This window comes from Petaurus breviceps, unplaced genomic scaffold (genome assembly GCF_028583685.1).
Source record: "Petaurus breviceps papuanus isolate PSGF00001 unplaced genomic scaffold, PetGlider_PUasm1.0 37, whole genome shotgun sequence".
Lineage (NCBI taxonomy): Eukaryota > Metazoa > Chordata > Mammalia > Diprotodontia > Petauridae > Petaurus > Petaurus breviceps.
In genome coordinates, this window is record NW_027186296.1 from 22,821,113 (window position 1) to 22,833,188 (window position 12,076).

At 35.3% G+C, this 12,076-nt stretch overlaps 1 protein-coding gene across 2 annotated transcripts in view; it reads right to left on the reverse strand.

The window, feature by feature from the left end:
* Positions 1 to 12,076, reverse strand: part of WDR72 (WD repeat domain 72) — a 303,206-nt gene that overhangs the window by 81,995 nt on the left and 209,135 nt on the right. For both annotated transcript variants that reach the window (XM_069098090.1, XM_069098089.1), the window contains exon 19: positions 10,153 to 10,342. In XM_069098090.1, coding sequence (XP_068954191.1) covers positions 10,153 to 10,342 — 190 coding nt within the window. The remainder of the gene's footprint in view (positions 1 to 10,152; positions 10,343 to 12,076) is intronic.

The following is a 12,076-nucleotide window of genomic DNA, read 5'->3' on the forward strand; positions in this document are numbered from 1 at the left end:
AACCTTTAAAATGGAACTCTGGATGATCACTGCATGAGACACCGAGAGAATTGCTATAGGAAGCACAACTTTATCTTTTGCTGATTTGTGAACTCCAACAAAAAACATCCAAAAAAGCAATACTGGAGACAGGACCCTTCTGTGTACCCTGTGTCTAGTGTGAAATACACTCCTCCCTTCCTCAATCCCCACCCATGCTCTAGTCTTATGTAGCAGCAAGCACCCCAAGCACATCCTCAGGGTTTGCTGCTACCACAGGTTCTTGGATCTGCTTTGTTAAAGGAAAGCAACTCAAAATAGGTTAACAAGCTTACTTTAATCATCAGACATATATCATTTACCTTGTTCAAGGGAAAAAGGTCAGCACCCCGAACTTCAAAGCATACAGGCAGAATTATCAAGACAGAAACAGATCAAGTAGACAGATTTCCAAACTGTCCAACCATTACATCCATACCCAGTCAACATCTGGGTTTCCACATCTGGGTTTTTCAAAGGGGGGGAGGGGTCCTGGACAACGGCTTCCCAGAATACAGATCAAATCACAGAACACTTCTCAAAGTGAGCCCCCAAAACAAAGCTACACATCAGGGCTTATATATCCTTCTCCTGCCTCAGAGAATGTAACAACCTTATTGACTCACTGGCCAATCAAGAAGTATCTACTGAAAAACAAGCCTCCCACCCCAGGCTTCAGGTGCACTTTAGCCTAGGGGCAGGGAAGATCTTCCAAATTTGCATTCCCATTACATCTTACTAGACAGAGGCCACCTCTTTGCTACAATGAGCTTCACTATTTTTTGGTAAAGCTGGTCATTCTTACTCCCAACCTCTTCAAAACCCTAAGTCCCTCCCTTTACTCTTTATTCTAATTGGACAGGCTGGCTTGCCAGTTTTCTACTTTTCAACAGGAACTGGTGACCAAACCTAGGTTTGATTTATATCTCATGTACTATAAAGCTGCATCACTCAATTATGCACTGACTTAATTTTTAGCAAGTGTTGGTAAGTATGTTATGCTGAGATGCCCAGATTGTGTTGCACCTTGTTTCCATCAACTAAGACAATTTATAATGCCCAGTCTTCTCCTCTTTTCTCTTCCAACCCATGTCTTCCCTACTTTGAATGGAACATTCCTACAGCTCAGTAAAGACCATAACTTTTAGATAGATTACTTGGGTCATCTCTCCTTGTAGACTAGGCCCTGGCATGAACCTGTTGGTGTAGCTATTGGAAACAACCAGAGAAGAGAGAGGCTGGAGCAAGGGAAGACTGGGTGGAATATAAGAATGCATGGAATATAAGAAACACAGTGGCAGAGAGTAGTGCTGTGGTGTTGGAGCTAGAAGAGCTAAATGAAATTTCTGATGAACTACTTCCCTAAGGGCAACAAAAGATAACCTGACCCTTCTCTGGTTCTCCCAACACACCATAAAAACACCTATGGAGGTCAAGGACTTCAAGTTCAAAGGGTAGAAGGGAACAGCTTATTTACTGGCATGGTCTTCTCTCTTATGAGTTTAGGGGTGCCACAATCATTTTTTCCCCTTTGGTTTCTCTTTCCCTCTTTGAAGACTCTCCTAAATTAAGAAGTAGGGGGGGGGATGCTGTTGAAAGCAAAAGTGTGTTTAGTTAAAGAATTACAAAGATCATGGACAGCCTTTATCCCCCTCAGTACTAGTCTACATTGATTCTTTTTACAAATTTTTATTTATTTTTAATTTATGGAATGAAACAAGCATTTTCATAACATAGTATAATAAAAATATGATTGTACATGAAACTACAAATCTCTTATGTACAATTTACTATTCCTTTTAAATATATAAGTTATCATGTAAATTTATTTTTTCTTTCCTTTCCCCTACCCTAGAGATGAATCCAATAGACACAGATATGTGTGTGTGTGTGTGTGCGTGTGTGTGTGTGTGTGTGTATAAAAGCATTTTTACAAATACTTCTATTTATCAGTTCTTTCTCTGGATCCAGATAGTGGCTTCCTATATATGTATTTTGTTGTTATCTTGGGTATTTATAACAGTAAAAATAAATTACTTATTCACTCAAAGTTGTTCTTAAAATAATATTGCTGTTACTGTATACAATGTATTCTTGGTTCTGCTCATTCCAATTGGAAAGAGGTCCATGTCGATTCTGATTAGATTTGATACACTATCACCTTTATTTTTCCACAAGGGAGATGGTTGAGAAAGAAGAGAAGGAGGCAAGGAGAAGACTTGGGGGAAGACAAATCAATGACAGATGTCCTGAATTATTAGGCAAGGGTGATATCTTGTGTCACTTTGTAGGAGTTGCTACTGTGGGTAAACATATTACTTGTGCATATGGTAAGGTCACTCCTGTTTTTGTTGATTTGTTATGCAACTTATAGTCTTAGAGAACTGCCTTGGGCCTTGAGAGTTAAGTGACTTAGATAGAGTCTAAGGAACAGCAAGTTTTAGAGGCAAGGCTTCAACCAAAGTGGGCTTGACTCCTAGACAGGCTCGGTATTCATCATACTATGTTGCTTTTCCTTAGCACACAAACAGAGGGAAATATAGAGAAGTGGAGGGTATCCCCAAAAGAACAAGAAAGGCAGGTTTATAGTAATTCTTTGTCTATAGAACCATGGAATCACAGAATCTTCAAAGTGGAAGTGACATTAGAGATCATCTAATCAAACTGCTGTGTTTTACAGATGATAAAACAGTCCTAAGCATATGAAGCAACTTGCTCTAGGCTACATTCATAAGGTTCCAGTGGCAGAGCTACCAGAGGGTTTCCGGATTCTTGGTCCTTCAACGACTCCATGACACTGACTAAGGATGCCAATCTAGTCTCCCTTACTTTCCTTTTGTTTCCTTCATGACAGTTTTGTCATTAACAACACAGGTCACACTGAGAGAAGTAAAAAAAAAAATAATTCTCAACTAAATCCTGTTATCATTTTGAATGCTCTGTGCTTAAAGTCTCAAAGGTGCTCACTAGAAACTTAGACAACATATGTGAACAAAGTCCAACTGGCAGTCTCATAACATAAAAAGTAGATTCACCATTGCTTTGTCTAGGGGAATTTGGATGAATCTGAATAAATTTGTATTCTGATTGTTATAAAAGGGGGAACCAAGCTGGTACCTAAATGAAATATTCAATCATCCTCCAGGTTTCAAGATGTTCAAAAGATATCCTTTAATTATCTGTACAGCTGTCAGAGAACACAGGACTCCTGGTTGAAAAGAGAAAGATCTAAGTCTTAAAGAAAGCAGATTTACTTTCTTAGTACAAAAAAAAATGGGAGATACGAGTAGACATTTTCGCCAAATTGGCATTGAAAATGAATCAACAATCACATAGAGTATTCCAAAAGGGAAAAAAAAAACCTAAAAACTTCTGTGACCATAAAGATCAACTCTCTGGCCTTTCTTAATCAGGCAGGGAGACCTCACAGAGGGTGGGGGAAGACTCATTTACTATAGAAAAAGACAGTCACAGAAGGGTTTCCCCAGTGAGGTATTCAACTAAGTGTAAAATGCTTTCCCAAACCAGACAGATTTCCTTCTGAAAAGCCCAGCAGGCAGAGGAAGTCTGCCCTGAGACCTTCTGCCAGAAAAGGCCGCAGGACTTTTTCTAGTGAATAGATGTTTTCCATTGATTTACTACAAATGTAGGGGTTTGTTTCACCATTTAAAAAAGGCATTTTGTCATCAGTTCATTTTGTAGATAAAAGACTTTGAAAACTTTGTATACAATAAAAAAGATTATTTGCAATGCCCCTATTTGATACATCATCTTCACTCCAACACAGTTTAACTTGAAATTTAAATTCAACCAATAATTCCAAGGTGACAGTTTTATCTGCAAAGTCTCCATTTCTACCAAGACCAATTTATTTAATGGAAGATTTTAGAGCACTTCCTTAAACTGATTCCAAACAGCTTGAGAAAAAAAATAGTGGAGGGGGATAACTTTCAAATGCATTTTAAAACAGAAACATTACATTTTTCGTGCTAAATTTTAGGCTTAATTGTTACTGTAAACTAAACTTAATCTCCCAATTCCAAGTTAGGAAGGATTTGTAAATGATAGCAATGTAACTAACATAAAACAAATACAACAAACAAAAAAACAGCCTCAGGCAAAAAAAAAACACTCTTACAACTTACACATAAAACAATATAAATGACAATAGCTACAAAAACATAATTCTAGGAGGTATGTATTCCAAATAAACATACCAGGGAGACAGTATGGCAAAATGTCTAGAGTCTATGCTCTAGAGAGAACTGAGTTTGCTGTAACCTAGACTCAAATCCTATCTTTATTACTTACTTGTTGTGTACTATAAACAAATCATTTAAGTCTTAACTTCTTATTCTATAAAATAGGAATGGTAAAAGGAACACTTTCACAAGGGTATTGAGAGGTTCAAAGGAGAATGCACATATGACATATACTCTCTCTCTCTCTCTCTCTATCTCTATCTCTCTCTTTCTGTGTGTCTCTCCCTCTGCCTTTGCAAGCCTTAAAGGTCTGTACAAATGTACAAATGTCAGGTTTTTTTTAAAGAAAGCATTTGAAAGAACAAGCAATATATTTCATAATTTATAAATCCAAACTGTACTATAAGATAGTCATATTGTCCAACAACACCTAATTTCCCAGTCTGCTGCAACTGGTCACACTCATTTATTTTTAAGAATTAAATTACTTGTGAAACCTCCCAAAATTATTTAACCTCTCCATGACTCAGTTTCTTCACCTTTGAGGTCAAAGGATATATGGTTTTTGTCTCTCATAACTATATTTTATCTTAAAACTTAGTGCATGGCACATAGGTGGCATTTAATAAATGCTTATTGAATTGACATGAAACCATGACATGAGGAAGATGGACTAGATGATCTCTAAGATCTAAATCCAATTGTAAACCTATGAGACAAAAAATCATGTCTAGCAAACACATTTGAAAAAGGGTGGGGGAGCTGAGTTGGTTAGCAGTTAAAATACAATGCAACATCTCATGTTCTTTGGTGGTAGTTATCTATGAGCTAGGTAGGTAGAGGGATAATTAAAATACAATTCTTCTATGATATATTAACTCTTTGGTACAAATTTTGAATATGTGACCTATCTTTTATACTATTTCTATTTTGGTAGACTGATTAATTGAGATGGAAAAATTAAAAGAGCAATATACAGGAATCACAAAACCAGGGTTATAGTTCTAGCTGTGTGATGATGGGTAAAACACAGCATCTCAGGGAATAATAATGCCCTCCTTACCTTAACACAATTGCAGTGAGGACCAAGTAAAATAATATGCATGAAGGTGTTCAAAAACAAACAAACAAATCTATAAAGCATTGTTACAACACTGAAAAGTTATAGTCATTATGAATATTATAAAATTAAAGAAGCTTCTTGAGATGAAGACATAATCTCAGATGTGGTAATAAATGTTTAACGACCAGCTCTCTAAAAATACATGATACACTTTTAAATTTAATTTTGTTATTAACATTTGTTCCATCCATTTCTTAAGACTAGATAATTGATAAAAAAATCAAATCCTGATTTGCAGTGTTTGCCAATTTCCAAAGTACAAATATTCACACTGAAAATTTAACAACTGGCTCTCATTGAGCCAGTTTGAGCTAGCTCTAGAACACTCTAGAATAAAAACTTTTCTTCCTTTCTTCCACACAGCTGGGAAATTGAATGCATTACAGGGAGGTAATTAATCAATGTATAATCCAATCAGTACTGCCATTGCTACTGGGAAGGAAGCAATCATCTCCCCAATGGCATTATTTACCATCCCTATGACTTTCCAAGCTGAAATACTCATTTCTTTCTGACCACCAGTACTCTACATCTGATGGCTCACCCTACTAAAATGTAAATTCCTAGAGACCAGGTATTACCTTGCTTTTCTATTTGAATCACCAGCCCTTAGCTTAGTGCTTTGACTAGACAAAGCACTTAATAAATGTTTTTTTTAATTTATTTTAAATTTATTCAATTTAAAAGCAAAAAAGAAATGTGATTACAAAGACTAGTCAAAGTCTAAGAATGAGAAAAGGCCCACTGTGACAGAATAATCATTATCATGATCTTGTAAGGATATGTAGTGAAATAATACATTTGGTTGCCATACTCAGACAAATTTGGGCTGAATGTGAAATTGGATACAGAAAATTTGTCTCTATGTCTAGGAAACACAAAACACAATCTTAAAAACATGATCTCTCCTTACTTCTTTACCTTACCTTTATCCTATGATACTTGAATAAATCCATAATTTGCCAAAGGTACACTTAAAGCATTTAATGGGAAGTCTAAATGTCTTTCCTATAGTAAAGTGCTAGTTTTCTCAATGCATAGATTTTAAAATTAGAACTACATACTAGACTGTTCCCAAAGAGATTTAAAAAGTATAATTAGTACTTTATAAAGTTTCTTTCAATTACCTTTTTGCTATTACTCATTTGCCATAGCTTAAAATAATTGAAAATTTTACTGAAAATAGAGAAACAGATTTATTTATGAAATAAATTAATTTTAACATAATCATTTTTAAAGTAAAATTATTTAAATAATCCTTAATAATAAAATATTCAAATAATAAACTTATCTATTTATTAAAAGGAAGCATTTATTAAGTGCCTACTATATGCCAGGGACTATATACTAAGTACTTTTACCATTTGATCCTCACAACTCTGCAAGATAGGTGCTATTATTATCTCCATTTTACCATTGAGGAAACTGAAGCAGATCAAGGTTAAGTGACTTGCCCAGAGTCACATAGCTAGTAAATAGTTGTCTTTTACAATGTTTTGAGCATTAGAAATTGCATTAATAGAAATTATTTTCATTTGTATTTATACTGATGATAAAATTGAGTCTCAGAGGTTGACTCAGCCAAGATCATAAACTAAGTACCAAAGCTAAGACTTAAAATGTGTTTTTTACTTAAAAACCTATTATTTGATATCACAAGTGCAGGGACATGGTAATGAGGGACACTCATTAGGAGTGTGTTATGTGGCAAATATTAATAGTAATCTTATTAGGGAATCTTCATTTTAACATGTAAACACATACATTAACCTGCTTCAAATTATTTTTCAAATTTCCCTTTCCCTACCCAAATGCTGCAGCACCTAATCTCCTATCACTGTAACTACAAGATTATTTAACACTTGAGTGGAAGAGAACAGACCTAGAACAAGAACAAGGAAAGCAGTGCAATAGTGGAAAAAGCCGTAATATGGCTAAAGTTCAGGGAACCAATGGAATTGTTTTTTGAAGAACTATGAAGAGAGGGCAATGTGACAGAAGGCCCCTGAGCTTTCATCATTGGACCAAGTTCAAGGATGCCAACATAGAGGACAACTGCCCTCTGAGATATATAGATATCAAATTATAGGGAGAAGATCAGCCCCTAAGAGAGACCTAATAAAAATCTACTGAACATGAGTGGAAATAGCTATTTTAACAACTAAATTCTACATGTATTCCACCCTCCAATAGCTTCTCTCTTTGAAATTAAAGTGCCTCTGTTGGAGGCAATATGGCATAAAGTCAAAAAGTACTACGTCTGGTAGCAGAGGTGGTTGTTGTGTTGTTTTCAGCTCTTCATGACCTCATTTGGGTTTGTTTGCATGTTTTTTTGGCAAAGATACAGGAGTGTCCAGCTCTTCATGACCTCATTTGGGTTTGTTTGCATGTTTTTTTGGCAAAGATACAGGAGTGGTTTGCCATTTCCTTCTCCAAATCATGTCTAAAAAGACATGAGGAAACTGAGGCAAACTGTGTTAAGTGACTTGCCCAGGGTCACACAGCTCGTAAATGTCTGGGACCAGATTTTAATTCATGAAGATGAATCTTCCTGACTCTAAGCCAGGTACTCTATCCACTGTGCCACATAGATACAAGGAGGCAGAGGACCTGGGTGCAACTTCCATCTCTGCCACTTACTACCATGTCATTGCTAGGAAAACTAAAAAAAAAAGAAGCCATCTTTAAGAAAATTGAACTTATTAATGACAATTTTATAAGGAAATGGTAGAAAATACAAAGCATCACTATAACTTACAAAATTTAGGACCTAATGAATACCTGCAAAAATAAAATCAAGGGGCTAGAATCAAATGCCAGAAATTTATTATTCTTCATAAATCAATTATGACACCCCCACAAATATAACCCTTATTTGTAGCGAGAATTTAAGTTGAGAATTTAAATTGCGAATAAAGAAATAAACTGTATTAGAAACAAAGCATCATCACAGACAAAACTGTTAGTCTACAATTTAAAAACAACGTATTTATAGAAGTTGCCATAAAATGCACATAACCTTCAAATTGCATGGACTGAAAAGTTCTCTAAATATAAAAATATATTGAAACCAGTGTAAAAAGGTAAAATACATATCATCCCCATCATACTTTCTGCTACTTGTCCCCAAAATGCTATCAGTAGCTCTATGGAAGATGAGCTTATAGCCCAACATATAAAGCAAGTCTTTTATCCATCTTCACATGGTCTGACAAATATTAAAGACAGGTGGGATAGCAACTTGTCCCAGGACTATTTTTATCTGGAGTCCAAAATTTAACAATAACAACAATAACTCACATCTGTATCGTACTTTTCTCTTTGCAAAGTGTTATGCACATTATCTCAAAATAAATCTGGAAAGTAAGTGCTCTTCTTATCCCTATTGTACAGATAGATAATAAATGTGGGGCCCAAAGAGATTAAATGACTTGATGGAGTCATAAAACTAGGAAGAGTTCGAGGTGGGATTGAAACCCACATCTTCTTAACTCCATATTTAGTGCTCCAAGCACATACCACATGAATACCCTTCTTCTTCCCTTTGCTCTTGCGCTGGGCCCACAAAGCAAACTTTTAGTACCAGTTTAGTTTCTCAAATAGATTTTCTTTGGTGGAAGAAAACATGGTCATCAGCCAACATGAATATTACAAACTGCTTGGTAACTAGAGTTTTCATTGTAAATTATCGTCATGAGCTATAAAATAGTTGGGTTACTGAGAATTAATTCATCAGGTCTCAAATGCTGTAGGTGAACCAGCAAAAATACAGTTTCAGAATTTAAACATATCTAGACACTAAGCATATGACTCCATTGAGGTACTAAGCCTGAAAACAGTCACTTGTCCTTTACTACATTTATCAATACTAATAAAATAGGCATTATGAACTAAAGTTAATAGCCTTGATTAAAAAATACAGTATAATCATCAGAGGAAAACATATTTCCATTTGTGACACTTTTTTAAAGGTTTAATATTTTTAATATTATAGCATCCTCCTTAATTCCAGATAAAGAAAATGTCATTTTTCTTTTCCATTCATAGCAAGTAGCACTGATCACTTTCACATATTGGAAACAAGCATGTGGTAACAAATTTTCATGACAGACACACACATTCAATCAGATTGTAAATTAGCTGCTTTTGTGAAGCCTTACTAATAAGATGGAAAGTAAAATTTAGGTCACTTCATTTACAAGACTTAGCTAATGGACCAAAAACATGAATATCATTCCGGAACATAAATTCAGTTTCACTCTGGTCCAACTATAAACATTAGCACCATTAAAAAGTTATGATGACAAAGTTTGTTGTAAAATGGAATGATCTAACTATAAAACTGGATTAATTTCCAAATCATATCCTTGTTGCTAAAAAAAGAGAGAGAGAGAGAGAGAAACATCACCCTGGGTCATTATTAAGATATAAATGGAACAATTAATTTTAGTGCCTAATGTATGAGAATGAAATTATCAATAGGAAAAAAAATAAATTTTAATTCCATCTGTGAAACAAAAAACATTATTCCTGATTATACTTTAATTTTTTGCTTTCTGTTTTACTCAAAATTGAGAAATCATACACTGTTTCTTATTGAAAGTATGTAATAATGGAAGATAATAACAGAATTTGGAAGTCTTTAAAACCTTGACAATTGTAAGAGAAAATTGATAGCAGGATAGGTCGGAAACAGGGCACTTGACTTGAGTCTTTCCAAAATGATATATTATGAACACATATTCTCAACATGTTCTAAGTAGTAGAAAAGGTCCGATGTACGAATATGCCAATAAATTTTGCACTTACTCTGAGAAGGAATGTTTTTAGTGCGTTGTAACTCTAGCTGTTCAGACTGTTCATTCTTTGGCAAGGTCTCTATCTCTCCATTTCCATTGCCTACCAAGGACAGTGGTGGATGGTTGATGGATATTTTTCTTAAGGTTTTCATATATTGTTGAACTTCAGCCAGCAGAACAGCCTGTATTGCTTCAATGACCTGTTCAAATAAAATTCAAAGAAAAATAAAGGATGTTTTTGGGTGATTATTTCAAAGGCTTTTGATGGTGATATTTGGCTAGGACCAAATTATGAGGTTTCATTTTGAAACTTCAGTTAAATTGGTATGGTCAAAAATACTTTTAAATGTATTAAAAAATTGAATTATTTTACCCATAGCAAGTAAGTATATTGTGCAACTTGTCAAACTTTTTTGTAAAGTATGATATCCTTTAGAATCTTGATGCATGAAACTAAAGAAAAATAATGATGTGGTTACTCATTTTTAACAGAAATAGGCTACTTATGCTTTCAAGAAAATGAAAGAAATAGATTCAATATTTTCTTTGGGGGGGGAATTTAATTTTATGTTTATTTTTAGTTAACCTCATTCATTTCTACAAGATTTTGAGTTACAAATTTTCTTGCCATCTTTCCCCTACCCACCACCCCAAAACAGTGATCCCACTGAATACCCCCTCCTCCAATCTGCTCTCTCCTATATCCTGATTCAATATTTTCTTTCAGGTAAAAATTGTGTTTAATATATAAAATGATGTACAGCTTTTTTTTTTAAAGAAGTATTTTGGATACTCTAAGTTAGAAAAGTTGTAATCACTGTATTTTAATAGAAATTTGAAGGCGAGATTTTCTTGGTGACAGTTCTATGGTACTTAAAACCGCAATTCGAACTCTGTATATATGTATATGTTGCTACACGTGAGTCGCATGAGTAGGCTAGTAGATTTAAAGCTGGACAGTACTTTAGATGTTGTCTAGCTTACTTTCCCACTCCCCACAAAAACCCAACAACAACAACTTTGGTTCATGAGGAAACAAAGGGCCAGAACGGTTAAAAATTATTTAGGACTGTAAGATTATAGCTCTGGAGCTTCAAGGAAACTTAGTAACCATCTAGTTCAACATCCACATTTTATAAATGATAGAGCCTAAGAAGTCCAAAGGCCTTTCCCAAAGTCAAATAGGTTGGTAATGGTAAAGCTACAACTCAAACTCAAACTTTTCACTCCAATGCTTTCCCCCCTGCAATATACAGTACTCTTATATAAACTTTTCTGTGGTGTTCCAGTGTAAGCGGCCGCTAACTTTACTAACCTAAGGGCCAGCCTTAGGTTGTGTTCTCAGGAGGGACTGAAGAGACCAGAGACGAGAGAGAGAAACAACTTGCAGTTTATTCCAACATGGTGGGTGTGTGGGGGAAAGAAAACTGGCTCCTTATATAGATCATGATTCAAGCATGATCTCCTTGTATGAACCAATGAGGGGGGAGGGGTCGAACCAATCACGGCTGCTGTTGCTCATCAAGCGAGCGGTTTAGTGGGAGACTTCCTTGTGAGTGGGCAACTGGACTGCGGCCCTCAGCACATCCTTATCTCTCATGAGTACAGAGCGGACTTGGAACCAAGAGGCCCTGAGGCAGCTCCTGAATTCCCATGGACAGAAAGCACTTTGAACTCACATTGTCCTGTACATTCTGGGGATTTCTTACTGTGCTTTCTGAGATTTTTAGAGCTCATTTGTTCCAATCTTATCCTTTTATATGCGGGGAGAGTGAGGTCCAGAAAGATTATGTGACTTAAATCCCAAAGATAGTAAGCAAAATTGGTGTTCATTGTTCCACTATTAATCATTGGTGTCCATATTTAAAGTCATTTTTATGACATGCACACAGATAATAAATACAAAGTATATACATGGTAAATACAAAATAATT